Below are 27,404 nucleotides of genomic sequence, written 5' to 3' on the forward strand. Positions count from 1 at the left end.
GCCACGGCACCTGGCCTAGAGGTGTCTTAAGAATCTGTGTCCCCTGGGCTGTGAGTTGCCTTATATGAGCTTCCATGATGGCTCGTTGCTTAAGGCATTTCCATGCACGCTGCTTGTGCATCCAAGTGGCACAAATCCTGGGGGTGCTCAGCTCAGACCAAGTTACTTCTCAAACCCAGTAGCTTCTGCAGCAGGGGTCCTCAAACTTTTTAAACAGAGGGTCAGTTCACTGTCCCTCGGACCATTGGAGGGCCATTGGAGAGTGCAGTGCACATTCCACACATGCGCACTGTGGGCCCGGGACCAGTTGGCTGCTAAGCAGGACAGGCAGCAGCGGCAAAAACACCTGGTGGTCCGGATAAATGTCCCCGGTGGGTGGCATGTGGCCTGCGGGGCCGTAGTTTGAGGACACCTGTTCTACAGGGGCAAAGAGAGAACCTTGGGCACCAGTGTGGCACACAGGGTAAGTCAGGCTTAGACGTCGCTCTGGCTGTCCTGAGACCCCACTGCCCTGCACAAGCTGCTCATCTCGAGCAAGTTGGCTCCTTCTCTCTGGACTTAATTTTCCTCATACAGAAAAGAGGAGTAGCCATGCCCAGCTCATAGGGTTGGTGGGAGGATTAAATGCAAATGTCCCTTTGTCCGTTCTCTCTTGTGTATAGGCACTGGGAAAACAAAAATGGCCAGAATATGGTGCTTTTCCCTGGAGTGCTCATAGTCTAGGGGGGAGACAGACACCTAAACCATTAAAGCCACACCAAAAATGCTCTCATAGATGGGGAGGGACCTACCTGGCTGGGGTGAGGGATGGAGCCCTCTGGGAGTAAAGGGGAAGTAAGAGTTTTCAGGAAGACTGTTAAAATCAGACTTCTAATGCCAATGGAGCTGTATGGAGCACTTGACTTGCTTTAATCTCATAACGAGTGGGGAAAGACATGTGGACTAAGCTGTTTAAAAATAGCATAGTCATTATTTTCTGAGACTCAGTTTTCTCATCTATAAAATGGAGACAGCAATAATAATTTTCTCACCGGTTATTGTAAGGACTCAACATGATACTGGCCATGAAGCACTCAGGATAGTGCCCGGACTATTCTAGCAAGAGCTGAAGAAGTCACAGTCAGTGTTATTATTGGGCACGTGCAAAGAGATGGAAATTTCTAGAGTGTCAGCTATGTACCGGGTAGCTGTGCAAGACACTGCACATGAATTATCTTATTTGATCCACAGAACAGCCAAGGAGAAGGATATCCTTACCACGAGAATTGGGACATGCTGATTTGTTCCGGGTTGCTCTGGGTAAGAAGCGACCTACCTTCTGTGGTTCCATTCAGCGCCGAGTTCCCCGTGAGTCCAATCCACCATTCCCTGTCCTGGGAGATGTGCTTCTGCAGGAACCGCTGGGTCCCTTCGTCACGGATGAAGACCAGGTGGCCTCCTTGCCTCTCACACCAGCTCTGGGCACCGTGGAAGGTGCGTCCGAGTGGCACGAATTCATAGCAGGCATCTCTGAAGGCCACCTGGCTCCTAGAGCAAAAGCTGCCTTCCTCTGGCTTAGCGGTGGTGGCCCTAAAGCTCAGAGTGAGCCCCAAGAGGACCCAGCCCACTGCACTCATGTCTGCACGGCTGCTGGGGCCTGCGGTGGAGCTAGCTCCGGGGAGCTTCATATCCTGGCACCTTCGCGGCCACCTGCCATCCGTCTTCCCTTCTCTCTTCGCGACACATGATAGCAGCTGCCTTTTGTTTAAGAAAACAAAGGACTCGGGTTGACAGTGTCTGCGGTTTTATGTCACCCAGCTCTTTGTCCGATCGCTGTTCCAAAGCCCGTCACCAAATGGCCTTCTAGAGAAAGATAGTTGGGGGGAGAGTAGTCACCTGTCTGTCTGTCTAGACAACTGTGAGCGGCCGATAAACAGTCCTTGCTATTGATTTTATGTCATCGCCCTGGGGGCCACATGTTTCATGAGAAGCCGTCAGCATGTTGGAAGTATGCGATAAAGGAAAAGTGGCAGGAAAGTTAGAGTTATGGGATGGTAAAGAAAGGCTATCCAACCCTATTGTCTACACAGTGGCGACTGTGCTCGCGCGATTATCATTCTCTCCCCAGCGTGGCTGAAATCCTAATGGATATTCGGTCTCCTCTCTGATTCATCATGTCATCACTCATGCCTGCTGGGGAATAACAATTCCCTAAAAGAAATTTATATGATGTCGTCATGATAATAGCATTTATTCAAAGCTCAGACCTTGCCCATTGTTACCCACTACCTAAGCCCTCCAGTGGGTTTCCATGACCCATGGGTCAAGTTCAAACTTCCTAGCTTGGTGTACAAGGCTCTATACGGTCTGACCCCTGACAGTATTTCTAAACACATCCCCCCAAATGTGGGGAAATGGGCTTTCTCATCCCCTGCTGTTGTGAGTGTAAATTGGTACAACTTCTTTTTTTGTTTTTTTTTAAGATCTCTAATCTTGTTTTGTTTTGTTTTGTTTTTATTTCAGGATATTACTAGGGGTACAAATACTCTGGTTACATATATTGCCTTTGCACCACCCAAGAAAGAGCTACCAGCATGCCCAGAAAGTGTATACCGCACCCATTAGGTTTGAATTTACACATCTCCCCGCCTCCTATCTGCCCAACACCCAGTGAAGGTTACTCCCATATGTGCACATAAGTGTTGATCAGTTAGTGCCAATTTAATGGTGAGTACATGGGGTGTTTGCTTTTCCATTCTTGTGATCCTTCACTTGGAAGAACAGGCTCCAGCCCCATTGTGTGCATTGTGACAATATCTATCAGAATTTAAAAAGCATAAACTCAAAAGTGCAGCAATTCCACTTCTAGGAATGATACCATCGACAGATACCAATTTCATACATGTGTGAAAGGTCATTTGGACAAAGTTATTCATCACAGAGTTTTGTAAGAAGGGAAAATTGGAAACAACCTAAATATCCGTTGATAGGAAATTGGTTAACAAAATGCGATGCCTCCCACATGCCCACTAAAAAATGAGCAAATTTTTCCTATGTAAAATGGGAAGTATCTGTAAGATTTTTGTTAATATTTGAAAGCAGAAGTATGAGGCATTGTGCTGGTCCAATCCCACTTGTATAGAAACATACGTAAATATTTATCTGTATGTATCTCAGAAAGAGCCTAAAAGAAACTGGCAAGAGTGAAGTCCTAGGAGGAGAACTAGGGGGGAAACGGAGGAGGGAGGGAGACTGGAGACTGTAGTTTTGTTGACTACCCTTTTGCAGCTTTTCTATTTTGTACCAAGTGAGCATATTATGTGTTCAAAACTAATAAAGGTTTTTTTTTTTTTCTTTTAAATTTTTAAAGGCTTTTTTTGTAGAGGTGGGTCTCATTATGTTGCCCAGGCTGGTCTCAAACTCCTGGCCTCATGTGATCCTCCTGCCTTGGCCTCCCAAAGTGCTGAGATTATAGGCAGGAGCCACTGTGCCCAGCTATCAAAACTGATAAATTATTTTTTTAAAAAGATCTTGTAGGGGATGTGGGGCCATCCTCTCCCACAAGTTCAAAGCCACAGCTCCTACTCACTCTCATAGTGCAGGGCTGTGACCTTCCCTCCCACATCTGGGCATTGCCTGCACTGTGCTCTCTGCCAGGGACGTCTTTCTCCCCAGCCCTTCCCTGACCACTTCCTTATCTTTTAAGACTCAGCTCAAATGTCCCTTGCTGGCCGGGCGCGGTGGCTCACGCCTGTAATCCTAGCACTCTGGGAGGCTGAGGTGGGCTGATTGTTTGAGCTCAGGAGTTCGAGACCAGCCTGAGCAAGAGCAAGACCCCATCTCTACTAAAAATAGATATAAATTAATTGGCCAACTAAAATATATATAAAAAATTAGCCAGGCATGGTGGTGCATGCCTGTAGTCCCAGCTACTTGGGAAGCTGAGGCAGGAGAATTTCTTGAACCCAGGAGTTTGAGGTTGCTGTGAGCTAGGCTGATGTGATGGTACTCTAGCCTGGGCAACAGAGTGAGACTCGGTCTCATAAAAAAAAGAATAGTATTATTGAGCTATGTCTGACATAACATATAATTCACTAATTTAAAGTGTTCAGTTCGGCTGGGCACAGTGGCTCATGCCTATAATCCTAGCACTCTGGGAGGCCCGTGGATTGCTCGAGGTCAGGAGTTCGAAACCAGCCTGAGCAAGAGCAAGACCCCGTCTCTACTATAAATAGAAAGAAATTAATTGGCCAACTAATATATAGAGAAAAAATGAGCCAGGCATGGTGGTGCATGCCTGTAGTCCCAGCTACTCGGGAGGCTGAGGCAGCAGGATTGCTTGAGCCCAGGAGTTTGAGGTTGCTGTGAGCTAGGCTGATGCCACAGCACTCACTCTAGCCTGGGCAACAAAGCAAGACTCTGTCTCAAAAAAATAGAAAAAGAAAGTGTTCAATTCAATGGTTTTTAGTATATTCACAAGGTTGTGCAACCATCACTATGATTGATTTTGGAATATTTTTATCACCCCAAAATTAAGCAGTTATTCCCCATTTCTCCCTCTCTCATCTCCTGACAACCACTCATCTGCCTTCTGTCTCCACGAACTTCCAGAAAAGATGTCAAGTAAATAGTTCACCGTGGCAGGGTGGCCGGAGACTTCAGAGAACACATGGTCTGATATCTGGTTTCAAGTTATTAACTTGCTCCGACATAAGTCCCTTTCTTTTTCTCCCCCAGCCCCTGGCAATCACTAATCTATTTTCTGTCTCTATGGATTTGTTCACTCTGGCTATTTCACGTAAATGGAGTAAGACAGCGTGTGTGTGTGGCCTTTTGTGTCGGTTTCTTTCACTTAGTGTCATGTTCTCAAGCTTCCTCCGTGTCACAGAGTGTACGAGCACTTCACTCCTGCTTGTGGCTGAATGGTATCCCACTGTATGGACCGACCGCATGTTTACCCAACATCGGTTGATGAGCATTGGGGTTGTTTTACTCGGTGAGTTTCTTTCGGGAAGAACGACATGGCTGAATCTCTGCCTCATGTGTGTTGGCTCCTGGCAGAGCTCAGCCAGCGTTTGCCAGCCCGGCCCCATCCTCAGGACCTCTGACCTCCCCTTCCCTTCCTCAGAAGCCCTTCCAAGCCCTCTGGAGTGGCCCTGCTGGACAGAGAATGGGGAAGGCTTACAGCCCAGGGCAAAATACAGTGTCATCTCTGACTCACAGCTGGAACCCAGGCAAGCCAGAGCAGGCCTGTTATCTCTGCAGGCTCAGCTTCTAATGACTTCCATTAGCAAACTATGTGGAAGGCCACACGCGGTGATAATATATCTCCCGGGTAAAGGCTTCGTTTATGTCTCTAATGGAACATGCTCAGAGACACTTGATAACAAGTGCAGATTTGCAGGCTAAATTCCATGTCCACATTCTTTACATTCTGATAAACTGCAAACTCCCGGGCACAGAATTCCTCTTGGTGACATAAGCTCCCAATGTCCCTTGACCTCCGTGTACGTGAAGATATTTACACCCTGTGCCCCAGACATTCTGGTCCGGGGAATACACCCATTTTAGTTTGGGTCCCCGCAAAACTGACCAAGCCTAGAATTCAAGTGCAAGACATCTATTTGGGAAAGGATCCAGGAAATGCTTGCAGTGCCGGGGAGTACAGGAATCAGTGTCTTTATTGGTCCTAGTGAATCTTTGCTCTCTTATATATTGGAAAAATGACATAGCAAAGGAATTCTCAAGGTGCCATCACGCTAATGCATTGTATGTCCTCATGGTTCCCTCCTATGCGTGTCCCCTTGAAGACGGGTTTACCAAGAGTCATAGCGCGTGTGTGACTCTCTCCTATTGCACCCTGCGTGTCGTGCTTGGCGTTAGGCAGTGGCCTTCTCCCTGTTGCTGCTGGGCTTTGACATCGGCGTGCTGGGGGCTGAGCCTCCTTTCACTGAGCGGACCATTCCCATGTTGCCAGACATGCCACGTGGAGTTCAGTCATCCACTTTTCGTGTGTTTGGCTTTGCTCTGCTGGCCGTCACTGCTGTGAACATTGTACATGTATCTCCCCTGCAGTGGGGGCTGCCTTATCTCTTGAGGATTGCAGCCGGCACTGTCAGGGGCCACCCTCACCCTCACGCCCACCACGTGGGGCTTCTAACCACCAGCACCTGCGGGCCAGGTTGGAAGGGCCTGGAAGTTAGCACCTCTCGGGAGAAACTCCACCTGGATTGGCCGGAGCTGGTGGATCAATGCCCGGATGCCTCGAGGTAGGTCTGAGGCATTCTCACGCTGTCCCCCAGTCCCCCAGCCAGACTGGGTTTCAGTTGCTCATCACGGCTTGATAATGTATTAATGTATTATGGCTTTTTGTTGTTTTTTGTTTGTTTGTTTGTTTGTTTGTTTTCTTTTAGAGACAGGGTCTCACTCTATCACCGAGGCTGGAGTGCAGTGGTACAATCACAGCTCACCGCAGCCTGTGACTCCAGGTTCAAATTTCAGCCAGGTCACTTGGTGGCAGAAGGAGAGGTGGATTGGAGGGGGCTAGGGACAGAGATGCCTGAGATGAGGCTGCTCCCAGTGGTTAAAAATAATGACAGTGGCTGGAGGCTGGAGGAGAGAGGAACAATCCAGAAGATTATACAGGAGGTGGTAATGTCAGGACTATAGTCGAGTCTATAACTTGATAGTTTTTAAATTGCATTTTCATCATGCACCCTCAACTGGGCCCTAAGTACATGGTTGAAAATTGAAGTTTTCCAGCTCAGGCATCAGGAGACACTTGTGTTTTGTTTTTGCCAGCAATGGCCTCTGTATTTCAACCTCATCACTTCTACCTCCTAAGCATGGTGTATTATTGTTCTCTAAATTATAGCACTCGTCGTTTGCTTTCCTATCTTCCTTACTAGACTTTGAGCTCATGAGGTCAGGAGCTATGATTCTCTATTTTTTAATCTCTAATACTCAAGCTGACACTAGTCCCTGCTGCTCAGTAGGAGTGTGTGGAATTTATGAACCTTCTTGAATGTTAAAGGCATAATGAATGTATGGTCTCTTGTTTGGTGGTGAACTTCGCCCTCCAGGAGCCCGAGGGAGGCTGTCTGACCACAGATGTTGTTCTCCCAAGGTGGGGACAGCTGCTACCTTGGCGACGACTTTGCCTACCCCCTTGGACCCTGATATCTGAAGATTTCAACATTATATGCTCACCTTATCATCATGGCTAATTAGAGGCATGATTTAGAAGCTAACTTAATTGGAAAAACTGCAAAGTAATTTAGATATGATAACATTATCTCTAAAAGGGAAATATTAACTCATTTTAGGTAATAACTTTGTAATAAGAGATATAGAATTGCATAATAAGGATGTTGATTTTTTTATAGAACAAAAACTTTTCTTTTTGTATTCAGCTTTTACTTCTTAACCTCATGACAGTTTTGTAGGCTCTATCTACCCACCGTGTGGAACAAGTGGCCTCCGGGAAGGAAGAGTTTACATGGAGTTAAAATTTACTTAGAAAGGGTCAAGGGCAGGTCCTGAGACTACTCAGAGATGGCAAGAGGCCGAGGCCCAGCTCCCCTAGCATCCCCAGCTAACTTGCAACCATATAAAGACCCCCCCCAGCAATGAAAGCAGAAGAACCGCCCGGCTGAGCCCAACCAACCCACAGAACCGTGAGAGACGGTTTTGCAGCAGTTTGTCACACAGCGACAGATAACCAAAACTCTTAAATAAGCCGAGCTATTTCCCTCTGCATTGCCATTGCCAAGTTCTCTTACTCACTGGCCAATTTGCAGCCCTATTTTAAGGCAGCTAATATGTGACAGAAGTTGTCTGTGGAATACTCGCTTTTGTTGTCACATTTCCTTCTCTTCCCCCACCCAGCAGCTCTGAACAGTGGGAAGTATTAACTGCAGAGTGGGGAAGATCGTGTGCTAATTAGCTGCTATTCAGTTTAACCAAGTCACTCCACATCTCTGGGGCTGTAAAAATAAGATTGCTGATGACTTCCTTGCACGGATGAGGAGGGATTAGATGAAAGATGCTACGAGAACAGTAGGCACGGGACTTGGCACATGTCAGCATCCAGGGAGTAGCATCGATCAGAGGTTGGAGAAGAGCAGAACAGATCCTGCATCCCACTCTCCCCATGTTAGTGAAGACATAGAAGGCAGTGGTCAGCCCTCCGTGGGTCTGGAGCAGTGCCAGCGCTTCTTGGGGGACGAGCAGCTTGTGCTTCATGGTATCTCTGTTTACAAGGAGGGAGGATGGGTTTTAATAGTCACTCGAACCGCTGCAGGACCCCTAACCCATTTGGGAAATGGGTATCCAGCCTTGGCTCCCAAACAAAAAGAACATCATGAGAGCCTAAAATGACAGAGACTAGGGCTAGGTGTGGTGGCTCACACCTGTAATCCTAGTACTTTGGAAGGTCAAGGTGAAAGGATTGTTTGAGGCCAGGAGTTTGAGAGTAGTCTGGCAACATAGTGAGACCCCTGTCTCTACAAAAGAACTTTTAAAAAACTTAGCTTGGTGTGGTGGCACATGCTACTGGGAAGGCTGAGAAAGGAGAATTGCTTGAGGCCAGGGGTTCAAGGCTGCAGTGAGCTATGATTGCACCACTGCACTCCAGCTTGGGTGACAGAATGAGATCTTGTCTCTAAAATTAAAAAAAAAAAGGCAGAGTCTGGGTCTCATTAATCACCTCTGTATCCCCAGAAGTTGGGGTGTAGGAGGTGTCAGTTTCAAGAAGGCACAGAATTTTTTTGTTCACTGCTGTGTCCTGCACATAGCAGGTGCTCAGTAAATATGTGTTGAATGAATGAATGTTGTGCTGCCTGTAGCAGGCACTGTCAGTTGCATATCCCAAGCCTTTCTCTCCTTTTTTCTTGCTAATGGACTCCTGACAAGAATCAGGTGACAACGTCCCACCCCAGGGGAGACTCCAGATTGGTTCAAGGAAATTAAGTCCCTCCTGTTCCTCTTTGCCAGGGATTGATTGGTCAAGAGGTGGTCATGTGACACGGTTCAGCCAATGAGACGTAAGAGAACATCTGCACAGGGAATTCTGGGAAAGATTTCCCTCCAGCATAAAATGAGAAAAATCATTTGTAACCAGAACTGAACAGGCCAGAGATGAGAAGCCAACCCTGTGGGTACGGGAGTGCAGGAGCCATGGCCAGGGAATGACCCACATGGGCTTCTGAGTGGCCCAACACCTGACCTCCAGATGACTTGCTGTCTGAGATAAATGCATATCTTTGGGGTTTCAGCAGATGTTCCATTACTTGCAGCCCCAGTGTCTTCCCTTAATTCATCATGCCTTAGTGACATGGTTATGGGCTGAATGGTGTCCCTCCACCTCGCAGAATTCATACATTGAGGCCCCAACCCCTAATGCCACTGAATGTGACTATATTTGGAGATAGGGCCTTTAAAAGGGTGATTAAATTAAAATGAGGCCATTAGGGTAGACCCTGATCCAATGTAAGTAGTGTCCTTGTAGAAAGAGGAAATCTGGACATGAATGGAGACACACCAGAGGTGTGTGTACGCAGAGAAAGACCATGTGAGGATGCAGCAAGCCCAGGCGACAGTCCTCAGAAGAAACCACATCTGCCTCCTTGATCTTCCAAACTTGACACCTTAGTCTTGGACTTCTAGGCCCCAGAACTGAGAAAATAGATTTCTGATGTTTAAGCCACCCAGTCTGCGGTATCTTGTTATGGCAATTACAACAAAATACTTACAGCAAATAGCTACAACAGCAAGCTGATACATGAAAGGTGGTCTTCCTAATAACCTATCGGGCAGAGGAAAATAAACGACCAAACAGAAAGGAAGGGAAATAAACTCACAGCACATAATTGCCCCTTTGGAAAAAAAAAAAACAAAAAAAAAACACCTCACAATATAACTACCCTTTGTTTAATTAAAACACCTGCGGTCTAGCAAGTTCTTTCTCAGTCTTGAAGAGCCATAAGCGGACAGTAGGGGTGCGAACCCCGCCCCCCCCCAGCTCTCTGCCTCAGTTGCTGTCAGAAACAAATTTCAAAGACTCAGAACACCCGGCCACACAGGGAAAAGAGAAAATAACACCTACAACAACGTCACTGCCACTTCTGTGATCAGTCTGCTGAAACAGATGGGGAAAAAGATCATTTTTACCCGTTGAAAGCACCAGGTAGCTTTTTCCCAGCTGCCCAGCGTGGTCACTACTGCGTGCTGTGGCCACTGCCTCCGTCTCTCTTTCTTTCTCTGTCTCTTCGTTTCTTGGGAAAATGAATAAACTTTTACTTCTGTAGGAGAAGTAAATCACTGCATGAGAAATCTTTCTCCCCCGCGCCAAGAGCACCTAGTGAGTTTCCACCCTAACGTTAGAGATATCTATTGTTACACTCAATTTATTTCCACCGTTATCAAAAAACCTTTTTCTCACTATGTAACTGTCCCTGGGGTGCAGCTGGGACCTGGAAGAACGAGCTTATCCTTGGTGTTATATAATAATGCAATGACACCAGGCCCAGACTGGCCTTTTCGGGGTCCGTTTACCCCATGGACACATTCACCCATTATTTCGTTCAATAAAATCCAGCAAATAAAATCCATCGCACGTTGGAGGAGCATGGAATTGTCAGAGTACGTGCTGTGAAGTCAGGCTGCCCGGCTCTGCGTCCTAACCCCATCTCGTGGTTGGCGTGAGACCTAGGGCGAGCTGGCTCTCTTCCCTGAGTTCTCGGGTCTCCAGAGCGGTGCTGAGAATGTCCTAGGACCGCACAAGGCCAGAGCGACCTGGTCCAAGCAAAGTGCTCCACGGGTGTGGCTTTCGCCTGTCCGAATAGACAAAGATGCACAAAGAAAGGAGATGCCGGTCATGTTTTCATTCATGTGATTTTATTGTCACCCTTCCAACAAGCCCCGTGACATGGACATGGCCGTCCCCGAGTTGCCGAGGCAAGCGAGGTTCAGAGAAGTCACGTGACAATAGTCTCAGAGTTGCCAAATCTCGGGGCTGAGACCCAAACCCAGGTCTTCTGACCTCTAAGCCCTGAGCTCTTTCTTCCAGCCCTGGTGGTGTCATTTTTTTTTCCCCCCAAGTTCTTGGCGTGCGCCAGACATTCTCATTTAATCCTCGAAAGAACGCAGCTTTCCCAAGCTGGGAGTAAAGAACTCCGACATGGATATAAATGTTTAGACCGGGCAGCAGGGTAAACTAGCACAATTATTGGGAGAGTTTCTGGAGATGCTGGCCAAAGAGAAGTGCCTTCTAAGGGAATTGGGAGGAAAGGGGGAGGGTTGACATTGACTGGAACCACTGGGGGCCAGACGCTTTTGCTAAGAAACTTACCATGCAATAGCTTTGAGATTCGGATATCATTACACTCCATTTCACAGTTAAGGAAAAGGAGGCTTAAGAGGGTAACATGGCCCAGACACAGAAGGACAACTGGAATTTGAATCTAGTATCAGCCCAAACCTGTGGCATCTTTCCTCTGGATCGGGGCTTCTCAACTCCTCCTGCACACAGCAGAATCATCTGGAGACATTTTTCTACAAACTGGTGGCCGGGCTCCACCTGCAGAGATTCCGAGCCAGTGGGTGTGGAGTGGGGCTCAGAACTGGGACTTCTAAAATTCCCAACCGGGTGATCCAGAGGCTACCAGGGGCGGAAGTACAGCCAGACGACCCTGCTCTTGGGAAGGAGCAGCTCTGAGGTCTGGAAGCGTGGTCTCGGCCCAGACCGGACAGTCCTTCTCAGCCGGGTTGCATAAAGGCCATACCACGGCCTTTTCTCTTATTCTCCGCATAGAGGGAATGGCTGGTTCTTTCTTTAAGCAAAATGAGATCAGATGAGTTTGTTGACTCTCCACTTAGTAGTGCTCATAGCAACTTGAAGATGAATTTTAAGCAATAGCATCGCATCAATATACACAAATATAGGGAAACTCTAAAGTCAAATATAGGCATTGTTTTGCCCTTTTTTTTTTTTTTTTTTTTTTTTTTGAGACAGAGTCTCGCTTTGTTGCCTAGGCTAGAGTGAGTGCCGTGGCATCAGCCTAGCTCACAGCAACCTCAAACTCCTGGGCTCAAGCGATCCTCCTGCCTCAGCCTCCCAAGTAGCTGGGACTACAGGCATGCGCCACCATCCCCGGCTAATTTTTTCTATATATTTTTAGTTGGCCAATTAATTTCTTTCTATTTTTAGTAGAAATGTGGTCTCACTCTTGCTCAGGCTGGTGTTTTGCCCTTTTTTTTTTTTTTTGAGTCAGAGTCTCACTCTGTTGTTGTTGTTGCCCAGGCTAGAGTGAGTGCCGTGGCATCAGCCTAGCTCACAGCAACCTCAAACTCCTGGGCTCAAGCAATCCTCCTGCCTCAGCCTCCCGAGTAGCTGAGACTGCAGGCATGCACCACCATGCCCGGCTAATGTTTTGCCCTCTTGATAGCCCAATAAGTTGAACTGAGTTCGTTTTTTACTATTCTTCATAGTTCCTGAGAAAAATCTTTGGTTCCCTGTGTTTATTTTTAAATGGCTACAGGAAACATTTTTGTATCACCTTCTTCCAAAATGTACACAGAAAAATTAAGTTGCTCTTTACGTACGATTTTTAGAGGGCAGGATCAGAAGCCTTTATTATAAACAAAACAAAAAACGATAACACCCTTCCCATCTCTGCTGAGGAGGTTCACCAAGGCCCAGGTCAGCGAGCTGGGGCTCCCCTGATTCCTGGCGCCTGTGACGTCCCGATCACCTCCCTTTTTGTCCTGATGGATCGTCACCGTCCCCAGCTCTTGGGGTGGCTTCTTTCAGACAACGCAACTAAACCGAATCTAGTGAATTCTTTCCGCCAGTGTAGAAAACCAGCCAGAATCAAGCTTTTCTGGGTTAAGCCAAAAGTGAAACCGGAGAGGGAGTGGAGGGAGAGGGAGGAGAGATAAGAGGATTAACGATTAGTTATGACACATGGCTTGGGAGCTGACCTTTGACCGAGCGTCTTGTAAAAATAACGCCAGCGGCGCGGCTTCCCCCGGAGTGCGGAGACACCAGGACCCAGGAGAGGGAAAATCGGCGCCGGCCAAAAGGCAAAAAAGCAAAAGGGAGAAGCAAGTGGCATCCGCAGGGACGGAGATGTGACGGAGGGAAGGGGCAGGAGAGCAGGAAAGAGACCCGGGAGCATCCGTCCGTCCGATGTCATTGTCGGTCTCCCCGGCTCCCCGTGCCATGGATTTAATATTTGGCAGGAATAAGAAGGAGCAGCCGGAACCCGTGCGGGCCAAAGTGACAGGTGAGCATTTTGTATAAATGTTTGGCTCTGCCTGTATACCTACAGGGAGCTCCCCCCCCCACACTTCTGATTATAGAGTAAGTACTTCTTGTAAATTATTTTTGGAAAGTCTGGAAAACGGCATACAGGAAGGATCCAGACACACTCTCCGTGAAAGTCTAGACGTGCGCTTACAGAGTATCGCTCGGATTCCGAGGGGAGAGGGTCACCCTCTCACCGTGGCCGGGAGGGAAGTGTCGGGAAGGCTCCCCTGGGCGCAGTGGGCTTAGTCTGCAGAACGCGTGATATGTTCGTGCAAAGGTGTGGTTGCTAAATCAATTGCAAAATAGTCAGAGAAGCGTGCGTGAGCGCCCACTCGTGCACACGCACCCTCGCAGGGCGTCGCAGGGTCCCTTGGGATTTCCTCTCAAGTCCCCGCAGGTGGGGTTTCAGCAGGTGGTGCCCGCGTCCGACAGCCCCAGAGTGGGACCTTCTGTAGCAAGGACCCCCGGAGGAGCTTGTGACTCGCTTTCTTCGTCTGTCGTTTCTCTTGCTTTCTCCTCCTCTTTTGCATTGTCACTTTGCTGGTGTCATCTTGCTCGGACGCTAAAGGGCAGTCCCGGTTTGGGGGAGCATTCGCTCCTTCTGACGGGAGGGCCGGGTGTTTTCCACGAGGGGAGGAGGACCGGGAGCGCTCATCGTGAGAAAGGCCAGCTTGGAGCTTTTCAGCTGAGGAATTGCCTTGGGAGCCTTTGGGAAGCCAAGGATAGCTTCCGTGTCTGTTTCTCCTGGTTACAAAGGTGCTGTGCAATCTATATTTGTATGGGTGTGTGTACATTAAATGACACATAAAATTTGGAAGTGCAAATGAGAACATGGAAGGAAATCAAAATCAGCTATAGCCCTTTTTGTTGCAAGAAGCCCTTTTCGCAATTCTGTAGCAAGTGCATCTTACTCTGTAAGCCTGCATCTTGCTCTTGTTCTGCAATCCTTTCTGTCCTCAATAAACCTCATTTCATGGTTACTTTGAAAAAAAAAAAAAAATCAACTCCGTTTCCGTCTCTTAAGCACTGTTAATATTTGGGTCTATTTCCTTTAAGGTTTTGAAAAATAAGTAGATCAACAGATAGATTTACTATATCTATAAATATTTTTTTCAAAAAGCAAATGTGTATTTACTATGAATTTTTCAATTTATTTTTAATGTTTTTCCACCTGGTTGTTCATTTGTAAATTTTTTTAATTTTTTAAAAAAGGGTGCCTATAAGGCCTACCCTTTCGTGGTCTGGAATGCCATGAACGTGCCGTCATGCCGTGACACCTCTGTTTACACTTCATGTTTAGTGACTGCATGGAAATCTCTGGAAATGTTAGCAAACAAGAATCCTCGAACCTGAGAGGCCGAAAGAGCCCCAAAGGTCAGGTAGAGCAGCAGTTCTCAAAGGGGGTTGCTGAGACCTGCAGCACCTGAGCGCTTGGCAGGAGCCCCCATTCTTGGGCCCTACCCAGACCCCCCCAGGGGTGGTGCCGGACACGTGTGTCTTCACGAGCACTCTGGGACGCCAGGCGTGAGGACCACCCCTCTAGGTCAAGCCTCCCTCCTTGACACGTGAAACTGAGGTGACAGAGGGCAGTGACTTGCCCAAGGCCAGGTGGCCCTCTGTCTAGGCCTGGGTCGAGCCTGATCTGTCGGTGACATCCATTGGCAGACGCTGGGTTGACGCTCTGGGCAGGGAGGCCACACCAACGTTCTGGCTTCATATCCGGCTGCGCATTGATTCTGAGACCCCTTCGGCAAGTTACTGGAGCATTTCCTGCCTCAGTTTCCTCTTATGTCCAATAAAGTTAGCATGGTACTTCCGATGTAGGGTTGCTGCAAGGACTGAATGACTTAATCCGCCTAGAACACAGCGCCTGGCATAGACGTGATCAGTAAATGTGTGTATTCTGTCTGGGGCTTTAATAATCCACGGGCTCATCCTCCCTGCTCTGTCTTGAGCCTGCGCCTTCTCCTGTGTCCTGGGTCTCTGTACCCTGTGTGCCAGTCACCCAGGTGCCCAGGGCGGGAGACCAGGCTGTCATTTCTGAGTGCCTCCCTGTGTTTAGGTACCCAGAGCCCTATCGGTTCTGAGTCCCCCTCGACTGTCTGCTCATCGGTCTCTCTCTGTCCCCATGGACAGCCCTGGTCCTCCCCCTGTTCCTCCTGCCTCCCCAAGTCCGCACGCTACACGATAGCCAGGGACAACCTTTGAAGCCAGAGTCGGATCATAGCCCATTTACACAAAATGCCCAGAGCATCATGCAAATGCACAGAGACAGCAAGCAGACTCATGGCTGGGGGGAAGGGGAGAATGAGGAGTGACCGCTAATGGATACAGGAATTTCTTTGGGGGGGGGGGAGTGATGGAATATTCTGGAATTAGACTCAGCTGGTGGTTACACAGCATTGTGAATCCAGTAAAAACTCGTGAATACACTTTTTAAATGATGAGCTTTATGTTATATGAATTTTATCTCAGTAAAACAATTGCCAAAAAGAAACCATCTGATCCTGTCGTTCCCTGTCATAGCCATCAAAGGTGCCCCGTGGTCTCACTGGCCTTCGTCACTTGGTCACTCCAGCCTGACCTACAGCGTGGTCTCACTGGCCTTTGTCACTTAGTCACTCCAGCCTCGTTGATCACAGTTTCCTGGCTTGAAAATTATGGTCCAGTTTTTTTTTTATTTATTTATTTTTATTGATTGATTTATTTCAAGTGTGGTCCCAATTACTAACCGGCTTGCACATCTCCTGGTCTCCCTCTCTTGGTCTGGGTTCCTCTAGAGGCGAGAATTCAGGTGTAAGTAGTTTATCTGGGATGTGATTCCCAAGAAAGACTGGAGGGAAATCAGGGGAAAGAGACACGGAAGGAAACCAATCAAAGGGGCATTTAGGCTGGGCGCGGAGGCTCACGCCTGTGATCCTAGCACTCTGGGAAGCCGAAGAGGGAGGATCGCTCGAGGCCAGGAGTTTGAGACCAGCCTGAGCAAGAGCAAGAGCAAGAGTGAGGCCTCGTCTCTACTAAAAGTAGAAAGATATTAGCCAGGCAACTAAAATAGAAAAAATGAGCTGGGCGTGGTGGCGCGTGCCTGTAGTCCCAGCTATTTGGGAGGCTGAGGCAGGAGGATCGCTTGAGTCCAGGAGTCTGAAGTTGCTGTGAGCTGGGCTGATGCCACGGCACTCTAGCCTGGGCAACAGAGCACGACTCTGTTTTAAAAAAAAAAAAAAAAAAAAAGACTCGGCCTGGTCGCTTCCTCTAGGAGGCCGTCCACACTCTCCTGCTCCCAGCCCACCCTTGGGGGGTCTGTGGCATTGCCTTCGTCACAGTGTATTCTGGGTGTCTGTTTATTGTCTGTTTCCCCAGCAATCAGTGGGCAACCTGAGGACGGGGAATGCCATCTGTTCATTCTGGTGATCCTCAGCGCTAACAAACGGCCGGGCCTATTACACATTTTCCAGAAACACCCGCAGAACAAACAAACAGGTGCAGCGCGTGGTGCTGGGGCGCGAGGGCCTCGATCCCCTCCCCGTGACCCTTTCTCCCAGCGTTTCCGTTTGCACGTAGCACCTGGAAACTGAACACGCTCTCTTTTCGCAGGCAAGATTCCCACGTGGCTGCAGGGGACGCTGCTTCGCAACGGGCCCGGGATGCACACGGTCGGGGAAACCCGGTACAACCACTGGTTCGACGGCCTGGCCCTGCTGCACAGCTTCACCATCAGAGACGGTGAGCGCCGCGCCGCGCGCTTAGCCGCTCCAAACAGTGCGCAGCTGTCCTCTCTCGGTTCTGGAGGCCAGAAGTCTGAATCGGGTCTCGCTCAGCTGACACGAAGGTGCTGGCGGGGCTGCGTTCCTCTGGAGGCTCTAGCGCAAAATCCCTTTCCTTGCCTCTTCTGCTTTCTGGAAGCTGCCTACACTCCTTGGCTTGTGGCTCCATCTCCGTCTTCAAAGCAGCAACTAGTCTCCATCCCTCTCTCCCTCCTCTCCCCCTCCCTCTACCCTCTCACCTCCCTCTCCCCCTTCCCTGTCCCCCTCCCTCTACCCTCCCCCTCCCTCTTTCTCTCCCTCTCTCCCTCCCTCCTTCCCTCCTTCCCTCTCCCCCTCCCTCTCTCTCCCCCTCCCTCTCTCCCTCCCTCTCCCCCTCCCTCTACCCTCTCACCTCCCTCTCCCCCGTCCCTGTCCCCCTCCCTCTTTCTCTCCCTCTCTCCCCCTCCCTCTCTCCCTCCCTCCTTCCCTCCCTCTCTCCCTCCTTCCCTCTCCCCCTCCCTCTCTCCCTCCTTCCCTCTCTCTCCCCCTCCCTCCTTCCCTCCCTCTCTCACTCCTTCCCTCCCTCCCTCCCTCCCTCTCTCTCCCACTCCTTCCCTCCCTCCCTCCCTCTCTCTCCCCCTCCCTCCTCCCTCCCTCCCTCCCTCTCTCCCTCCTTCTCTCCCTCTCTCCCTCCTTCCCTTCCTCTTTCCCTCCTTCCCTTCCTCTCTCCCTCTCTCTCCCCCTCCCTCTCTCCCCCTCCCTCTCTCTCCCTCCCTCTCTCTCTCTCCCTCCCTCTCTCCCTCCCTCCCCCTCCCTCTCTCTCCATCCCTCCCTCTCTCTCCCTTCCTCTCTCCCTCTCTCTCTCCCTCCCTCTCTCCCTTCCTCTGTCTCTGTCCCTCCCTCTCTCCCTCCTTCTCTCTCCCTCTCTCTCCCTCCCTCACTCCCTCCCTCTCTGTCCCTCCCCCTCTCTCCCTTCCTCTCTCCCTTCCTCTCTCTCTCCCTCTCTCTCTCTCTTACCCTCTCTCTTTCCCTACCTTTCTCTCCATCCCTCCCTGTCTCTCCCTTCCTCTCTCCCTCCCTCTCTCTCCCTCCATCCCCCTCCTCTCTCTCCTTCTATTCCTGTAGCTCCTTCTCTGACTCTGACCCTCCTGCCACCCCCTACAGGGACCCTGGAGGTTATATTGAGTCCACACAGACAATCCAGGATAATCTCCTCTTCTCAAAATCCTAAATCACGTCTACACAGGCCCTTTGGCTATGTCAGGTAACACAGCAGGTTCTCAGGATTAGAATACAGATACCTTTGGGGGAGGCGCCGTATTCACCGTAGCATAAGCACACACTTCCCTGGAAAGGTGGCCAAGGTTGTTTCTCAAAGAGCTCGTCTTGCAGAATAACAGGCGTTCCCGATAAGGTAGGCAAGAGCAGGTGGAGGACCACAGGCTTTGGAATCAGACACGTGTAAAGTCAAAATTGGAAGAGCACAGAGTGGAAAAGAACAAAGCTGAACCTGTGGCTCACGCAGTAAGGTGAGTGGGTCTCCCTGAATGTAGGGCAGAACGGATGAAGCGCCACAAACAAGGCGAAATTCTGAGCTCAGATGTCTGGCTCAAGAGGTGGAGTATAAATTCTTTGTTTTTCGCCATGGGGATGGTTTATGTCACAAAAGCAAGAGCTGAGTTCTTAAAGAGGTCCAGGGTCGCTTAAGGCTTCAGAAGACTCAGGGTCACAGAGTGGATAGGTATGTGTCAAGTGCTCCGGGCTTCACAACGGTTTTCTTTAACTCCTGTGCCCCAACATGGCTGAACCATGCATACTTTAAGTCCCTCAGCCTCAGTTTCCTCTTTAGCCAAATAAGCTTGATCATCCTCCCCTGGAGAGCTGTTGGGATCATTAGGCGTCCCGGGCATTCCTGCAAGGGCCTGACACCTGGTAGATGCTCAACAGATTAAAAACCACCATCACTGTCTCTGGGTTCGAATCCCAGCTCCGCCACCCTGGTTACTTACCATGCACTTAAACTGTGTGACTTTGGCCAAGTTACTGACCGTGTGTGTGTCTCAGTCTCCCCATCTGTGAAATGGAGCTATCAGTAGCATGTCTCACAGAGTTGCTATGGAATTTAGATGAACTAATAGGTGTGATGAGCTCTGTCTAGTGTCTGGCACATAGTGCATGCTCAAGACGTGTTCACTATTATTTTCACACAACTCTTATTCCTTTTAAGCCAGCCCACAATTATGTTTTGAGAGCATACTCTATGCCCGAGACTTGCACTAACATTCCGTGAATAGAGACACCAAGGATGAAAGTCACGAGCTCTGAGTTGGCAAAGACATACAGATTTTGCTGTGATTCAGCCACAGCGTGGGTGGTTCTATATTTGCTGACAACGCTAAGCCTTGACAATTCCCTCCTCTTCTAAACAGAAGTCCCCAGCGATTCCCAGGGAAGTAAATGCTGGTTCTGGATGAGGTGCACGGAAGATAAAAGTCCCAGTGGCTTCTCTAGGCTGCCAGCTCCTCTGCGGTCTCTTTCTGGGGCCCACGTTAACGCCGTGTGTGGGGTACTCTGCCCCCCTCTTTGCAAATGCAGAAACTGAACATTTAGGGAGGTTGAAGACTGGTCCAAAGTCATTGAGGTGAGGCTGGCATTTGAACTTGTGTGTTGTCCAGGGTTAAGGTTTGCATCTTTCTCACTGTCCTAACCTACAAACACACAAACACACACACACACACACGCGCACACACACACACACGCACCCATGCACACTAACTACCTGAGAAATGGCAGGTTGCTCAAGTGACCCTCTGTGTGTGCCTGGATGGAGGGGCATCCTCACAGCTTACAGAGCAATGGCACCCACGTCCTTCCCTAGCGACCACCAGGGACAAGAGCGGCATAGCAAGGGATGACGGAGCCAAATGGTTGTCTAGACTTTCTAAAAGGTTCTATGGCCGGGCACGGTGGCTCACGTCTGTAATCCCAGCACTCTGGGAGGCTGAGGCAGGAGGATCGCTCAAGGTCATGAGTTCGAACCCAGCCTGAACAAGAGCGAGACCCCGTCTCTACTAAAAATAGAAAGAAATTAATTGTCCAACTAAAAATATATAGAAAAAAATTAGCCAGGCATGGTGGTGCATGCCTGTGGTCCCAGCTACTCGGGAGGCTGAGGCAGGAGGATCGCATGAGCCCAGCAGTTTGAGGTTGCTGTGAGCTAGGCTGACGCCACAGCACTCTAGCCAGGGCAACAGAGTAAGAGTCTGTCTCAAAAAGTAAAAACAAATAAATAAATAAATAAATAAAAGGTTCTAGTAGCTGTTCAAACTAAAAGTTCATTCTAAAGTGTAAGCCGGGCGCGGTGGCTCACACCTGTAATCCTAGCTCTTGGGAGGCTGAGGCGGGCGGATTGCTCAAGGTCAGGAGTTCAAAACCAGCCTGAGCAAGAGCGAGACCCTGTCTCTACTATAAATGGAAAGAAATTAATTGGCCAACTGATATATATATATAAAAAAAATTAGCCGGGCATGGTGGCACGTGCCTGTAGTCCCAGCTACTCGGGAGGCTGAGGCAGAAGGATCGCTCGAGCCCAGGAGTTTGAGGTTGCTGTGAGCTAGGCTGACGCCACGGCACTCACTCTAGCCTGGGCAACAAAGCGAGACTCTGTCTCAAAAAAAAAAAATAAATAAAGTGTGAGTAGCATGAAGTAGTTTTATTCATGATCTGGAATTGTCTAGGAACTAGGAAGGATAGGAATTACATTCACCTGTTTGCCCCTGCTCTTGAACCTGGGCAGGTGTCTGGGGGTACATGCCCCACTCTTCCAGTCTCCAGCATAGGGTGGGAGGTCCCAGAGTGCAGGGACCCTATACAAATTGTTTGTGTCTTTGTCACCTAGTGTGAGTCCTGACCCACAGGGGCACTTGGAAACTCTTTATGGAGCTGAGATGGTACAGCGAGGAGGACATTATTTTGGTAGATGGAAGGGATACCTTCCCAACCAAACTCTTCAATATTTGCCACATAGAGTGTCTTCTGGTCCCTGCCCTAAGTGTTTCATGTCTGTCTGCAACTCAGCCCTCACTGTAGCTCCCGAGGAAAACACCATTGCTACTATGAATATCACAATTTTACAGATGAGAAACTAAGGCCCAGAGAGGCCAAGTGACTTGCCCAAATGCACACAGCTAAGAAGTGATGGAGGTCAGACATAACCCAACGGGCTCTACATTCAGAATCCCCAAGTTCAAACCATTGTGCAGTTCTGCCCCGTGCCCACCTCCCACCAACTCCTGTATCGCCCCGTCTCTCCAGCCTGAACCTCTCAGTGCCACCAGATTGCCAGTATTGGTGTGGCACAGCCTGGCCTCATCTTTCCTCCCCTCTAGAACTCTCAGTGGCTCCCTATTGTCTAAAATAGAGAAAATATAAACCAAAAATGTTACATTCCGCTCTACCGGACTCAGAAGAAGAAACACACAGGGAAATTGGCGGCTCTGATTTGCAGATAACACAAAGCCAGTGTTTCTCCAAAGGCAGTTTGTGTACCTCCCACATTCCCCTAGGATACTCCGGACAGCTGTGGTTCCTCCCTTCCCACACCCCCCCAAAAAAATTCACACTTGACCCAGTTCTAGAAGATCCCCAGCAAGAGCACATCTGTTTACTTCTGTCCCCTCAGAGGAATGTGGCTAATTGGGCTGTCCCGAATGCAGGGCAGGAGGGCATGCACAGTGGCCCCTTTCATCTCAACCTCAAAGTCCAGTGTCACCCTTGAGCAATTCCAGACGCACAGATTCCTGCGGGCCCTGAGCGCTCCGTGTTTCTAGGAAATGAGTGGCCTCTCCACAGACCAGCCTGGGCCGGGAGTTTATATTTCAAGTGAACAGAAATCAGCATTTCGGGCCAAGCCCCCGTGGGGCCCAGAGTGCCTTAGCTGTGGCTGTGAGTGACCACTCCAAAACAGAGGCACCGGTGAGGGACAGACTGGCTCGAGGGGAGGCCAGGGTGGCCCTGATGTGGGTGTCCGCTTCTGCACAGCAGGGGGCTGGATCAGAGGATCAGTGTGTGTGTATGACCTCGCTGACCTCCAGCTCAGGCTTCCTGCCACCAGGACTTTGTTGGACGATTCAGGGTTTCGGCAGCTTTCATTGATCAAGTGCACGCTGTGAGCCTCTGGGCCAAACGCCTTCTACCGTCTCGTCGCGTTTAAAGCTGCGCATGCGAGCTGGGGCGGATTATGTGATCCCTAACTTTCGGTCAAGGAAACAGTGGCTCTGTGAGATTAGGAGACCCGCCCGAGGTCACCCGGCTTGGATGGGGTGAACCCTGGAACCCAAGCCTTGACCGCTCCGTCTCCTGCAGCCCAGCTCCGTATACCATCGTTAGGGATGCGTTCTGTAGGGCAGTAAATAAGCAACATAATGCCGTTCGCTAATGAATAGCAAAATAAAATAACACACAGGGGCCCCCTCTCTGGACCCACCCACCCTGAGGCTGCAAAGTGGCCACCAAATAAAGCTGAAAGGCCTGCAGACCCAGGAGTCCGCTGCTCATCCCAGCACTTTCCCCAAACCCACTTCACTCCTGCTGGTCCCAAGCGCCTACCTCGCGTTCCAGCCCAGCCCCACTCAGCTCTTGCAGGAAGCAGATCGCATCCTCCCACCTGCGGGCCTTCGCTCCCGGGCTTCCTGGGGAGGCGAACTGGAAGGCCCTGCCTCGCTCCTCCTCCTGCCTCCTCACCTACTGCAGTCGATTCTGCTCGTCCTTCAGTGGCTATTTTTGAAGCCCCACCTCCTCCATGAAGCCTCTCCTGATCCATTCCCAGCTCAGAAGGGCCTCCCCACCCGCCCCCAACCCCACCCCAGGAGGAACCTGTGACTGTGTTACTTTATGTAGCAAAAGGGACTTTGCAGGTGTGATTAAATGAAGGATCCAGAGATGGGGAGATGATCCTGGATTACCCGTGTGAGCTCAGTGTAATCGCAGAGGGGTGGGGGGAGGGTCAGCCTCAGAGAAGACGTGACAATGGAAGCAGAGGTGACAGTGATGCAGCCACTAGCCAAGGAACGCAGGCAGCTTCTAAACACTAGAAAAAGCAAGGAATGGATTCTCCCCGAGCGCTTCCAGAGGGAGTTAGCCCTGCCCACACCTTGATGTTAGCCCCAGAAGGTTCATTTCAGACTATGTCTTCCAGAACTGTAAGAAAGCAAGTGTGTGTTGTTTAAAGCCACCATATGTGTGGCAAGCTGTGACAGTAGCAACAGGAAACTAGCCCAGGTCTGGAACCCTCTGGTATCTCTTCGGGTTGGTCTCCATGGACTGGTCAGAAGGCCCTGCCTTGATCCACGAGTTAGATTCTCTCCGGAATCTGGATGAATTAGACACTAAGCTGGGTACCGAGCCTCGACTGGTAGGCAGAATCTGCCATGAGGTCACCTTGTGGTGGCAGTAGATATCACAGGTGACTCCAGGGGGACTGAAATAATGGTCAGTGCAGGCTTGTGAAGGCAGGGCTCCAGGACTGAACGAGGAGGCCCTGGAGAAACCCCGCCCACCTGTGCAGTTCTCTGGAAGAGTCCCCCAGCTCTGCACCTTCCCTGGAGGGGCACGAACAGAGCGGAGGGCTTCCCGTGGCCGGGGCCAGCACCTCTCTGCGGGGGTGACATTGGGCAAGGACGCTTCTGAGCCTGAGTTCCTTCCTACGGAAAATGGAGCTAAGAATAGGCGTACTAACCTTGCCATGGTTGTCGTGAGTCTCAGGTGAGGACGTGTGTGTGTGTGTGTGTGTGTGTGTGTGTGTGAGACACCGTATTCCCAGCGCTAGTGACATCAGGCACGCGTACCAACGGAGCCCGTCCTGGTGACCTAACCACCCCCTTCCCCAGTAAGACCCCGACAACAGCTGGAATGGATGTTAAAGCCCCTAGAAGCTGTCAGGCTGAGACTGTTCTTCGCCCCTGTTCCAGGTGAGGTCGTCTACAGGAGCCAGTACCTGAGAAGTGACACGTACAGCGCCAACATCGAGGCCAACAGGATCGTGGTGTCGGAGTTTGGAACCATGGCCTATCCGGACCCCTGCAAAAACATATTTTCCAAGTAACTGCCCCTTTTGAATCTGACCCCATTTCATGCTTTCTGATGGCCTTGACGGTCAGGGCGAACCGCCTTTGCCCCTCTGGCGATTCTCTTTCCGGGGGGATAAGAGCTCCACGACTGTCCTTTGACCATAGGCGCCACGCGGCTCTCGGTCACTGACCGCACAAGAGGCAGAGGGCGTTTGACAAGTTATTAGATGCCCTCCCCTGTGGCTGGGAGAACAGCTATCTGGAAGGATCAGGATTACAAAGGCACATTCCCTTCGGTCTAGGGCTATCCTTCCTCCTGTCTGAAATGGCAGATTCGCAAGGTTATCCGTGGCCGGCCAGCACTTGTTATAGCAAGAAACTGAAAACAACCCAAAATGTTCATCAACAGAGGGGTGGTTAAATAAATAACAGTCAGACTCCACCAGGGAAATAACCAAACAGGAATGAAAAGGAACGAGGATGTTTCTATGTGCGGTTTGGAAAAGTTTCCAAGATATATTAAGGGGGGAAAAACACCAAGATGTAGAAAAAGCCTATGTACTATGCTATATCTTGTGTGACAAAGCAGGAGGAAGTCTAGGTTTATTTTTGCTCGTGCATGCCTAAAGAAACTCTTCAGGGTGCTTGAGGGAGGGAGGAGCGTGGCAGAAGTGGGCAAGGGGGATGGGAGAGATTTTTCACTGCATGCGTTTAAAAATCATCTGGGTTATTGATGCCCATGAGGGCGTCTGAATGAATCTGCCACTTAAATTCTTGGCCAGGGAATCAGGCCTGCCCTCAGGGTCTCCTTTCTGGGGCTCTTTAGGCCTAGAAGGGCTCTGAAAGGGTTAGTGGTGGACAGACCCAGAGGTGGAAGATTACTTCTGCTTTTCCAGAACTGACGTCACCTCTCCATTCCCTGAGGGCTGAAACGGAGCGAGCGCTGAGCTCACTTTTGCAAACAGGGAGGAGCAGCCAGGGAGCCCGTGGGGAGAGGGGGAGGGGAGGGGATGAATGTCAAGTGCTGGTACTCGAGGCCTCCTTGCCATTCCACTATCGGTCAGGAGGAGGCGCACTACCCGATACACAGATCGGGTGTTTGCCAGTTTTACCTCCAAATCAACTTCTCTGGTTTTCCTTTCTTCCTGCTTTGAGTGTGTACCTTCTTCTTCTTCTTCTTCTTTTTTTTTTATTTCTCTAAAACTTTATTTCAAAGTCATTTGCCTCACCATTAATAAGGTGTATGGTTAATGCTCTGTGCCAGTATTCCTGGCCTGCCCATTGCCAGCAATGGACTTTGAGAAAACCCATTTCCTGGCACCCAAAAGTTAAATTGCTCTCTTCAAATCATACCAAACTCTCAACCTTCTGATTGAATGAACTGTGTTCTTAACTCATGATTAATTTGTTTTCCTTTTCTTAAAAATTAATTTCCTGGACAAATTTGAGATAACCTGTGTGGTCTCACATTCCTACAAAGGGGGTATCAGCTACTTTTCTAAGCTTTGGATGCCACTGTGGGCGTCCACAGCTCTGTGGTTTCTATAGAGCTTCTAGAAATGCTTCAGAACAACCCACCAGCTCTTGCTGGCTCTGTCGTTGGAGACCTTTGGAGTTTTGAGAGCCGGGGAGGGACCAGCTGGTGGCCGTGGTATCCCGTGTGACTCATTTCTCAGCTGACTCGACAGGGGGTGTCCTTGGGGAACTTTGAGATCTGCATTCTCAGAATTCCTCAAGTGACCCACTGGAACGTGGTACTCTTTCTTTCTTAAATGGAAGCATTTTTAAGTGGTAAGAAAACTAGAGCCAGCGACAGGGCAGGACTTCCCAGCTGCTGACTATGTGGCTCTGCTCTTCCCCCCAGAGCCTTCTCATACTTGTCCCACACCATCCCCGACTTCACGGACAACTGCCTGATCAATATCATGAAGTGCGGGGAGGACTTCTACGCCACCACAGAGACCAACTACGTCAGGAAAATCAACCCGCAGACTCTGGAAACCCTGGAGAAGGTATCGGTGAACACACGACCGACATCAGTCCCTGACTCGAGCAAGGGACAGTCAGTCAGTCGGGGACCCCCTGGGTGAGGCCTGTGTGGCCCGCAAGGAGCTCAGAGGGGCCCCTTCTCTGAGGCCATTCGTCCGTGGGCTTCCCCAGCACAACCCAGCACTAGAGGGCAGGGACTGTGTCGTGTTCATCTTTGTGTCCATCTTGGTTTCCTAGAGCTGCTGTTACTACATCACAGTATGGGGGGTCAGAAGTCTGAGACCAAAGTGTCGGCAGGGCCACACTCTCTCTGAAGCCTCTAGAGCAGGGGCCCTCAAACTGCGGCCTGCGGGCCACATGCGGCCCACCGAGGACATTTATCCGGCCCCGCTGGGTGCTTTTGCCGCCGCTGCCTGTCCTGCTTAGCAGCCGACTGGTCCCGGGCCCACAGTGCGCATGTGTGGAATGTGCGCAATGCTCTCCAATGGCCCTCCAACGGTCTGAGGGACAGTGAACAGGGGGTCCGAGTTCCCCTGTTTAAAAAAGTTTGAGGACCCCTGCTCTAGAAGGTCCTGCCTTCTTCCGGCTTCTGGTGGCTGGCTGCCAGCAATCCTTGGCGTCCCTCAGCTCGTAGATACATTACTCCAGTCTCTGCCTCTGTCCTCACACGGAGTCGTCCATGTGGCCCAGGCGTCCAAATTTCCCACCCTCTATAAAGACACAAGCCATCGGATGGGGACCCACCCTAATGCAGCATGACCTCATCTTAACTTAATTACATCCACAGTGACCCTGTTTCTAAGCAAGGCCACACTCACAAGTCCCGAGGATTAGGACTCCAACGTATCTTTTTGGAAGACACAATTCAACCCATAACCGTGTCCCCATTGCTTGGCACCCCGGGAGCCCAGAGGGAGTGGGAATGAACGGCTGTCGGGCCGCCCACTCCTCAGCAGCCCTACCTTGCGCTGCCCTGAAGAGGGAGGCATTAGGCAATCCGCAAGAGGACAAAAATAAATGCCCAGGCAGATGCCTTTCCTGGGAAGAGTCGAGTCCACATTTCGGTGAAAATCAATAGACCCACTTTCGGTTTTCTCCAGCTGGCTGTGCAGAGCCCCAGCGTCTCTGCGATGCATTTTAACGATCTATTAAAGGGGCTTTTCTTAGCTGCGAAATTACGTCCAGCTCCTTTTAAGGGAGGAGGCGTCAGTCCAACCGAGGCAGGCTTTGCACCGGGCTGCAGAGAAGAAACGCCGGGAGGGATCGGAGGTTACCTGACGCTTGGCTGAGTGGGGGAGGAAGGGTGGACGGTTGGTG

The 27,404-nt window shown here is 50.1% G+C and overlaps 2 protein-coding genes across 3 annotated transcripts in view; one reads left to right on the plus strand and one right to left on the minus strand.

Annotated features, from left to right (window-relative positions):
- LOC105861207 (polycystin-1-like protein 2) overlaps positions 1–1,616 on the minus strand; it is an 88,750-nt gene extending 87,134 nt beyond the window's left edge. Inside the window, exon 1 of the mRNA XM_012746570.2 lies at positions 1,316–1,616. Coding sequence (XP_012602024.2) covers positions 1,316–1,616 — 301 coding nt within the window. The remainder of the gene's footprint in view (positions 1–1,315) is intronic.
- Positions 1–27,404, plus strand: part of BCO1 (beta-carotene oxygenase 1) — a 77,302-nt gene that overhangs the window by 27,680 nt on the left and 22,218 nt on the right. Inside the window, exons 1-4 of one of the 2 annotated variants that reach the window (XM_075995814.1) lie at positions 12,992–13,265; positions 16,883–17,011; positions 24,000–24,129; positions 25,963–26,110. In XM_075995814.1, the coding sequence (XP_075851929.1) occupies positions 13,169–13,265; positions 16,883–17,011; positions 24,000–24,129; positions 25,963–26,110 (504 nt within the window). In that variant the 5' untranslated portion in view covers positions 12,992–13,168. Of the gene's footprint in view, positions 1–12,991; positions 13,266–16,882; positions 17,012–23,999; positions 24,130–25,962; positions 26,111–27,404 lie in introns of those variants that run through there. The other variant, XM_075995815.1, reaches the window with a different exon arrangement.

The sequence above is a fragment of the Microcebus murinus genome, chromosome 20, assembly GCF_040939455.1.
Source record: "Microcebus murinus isolate Inina chromosome 20, M.murinus_Inina_mat1.0, whole genome shotgun sequence".
Lineage (NCBI taxonomy): Eukaryota > Metazoa > Chordata > Mammalia > Primates > Cheirogaleidae > Microcebus > Microcebus murinus.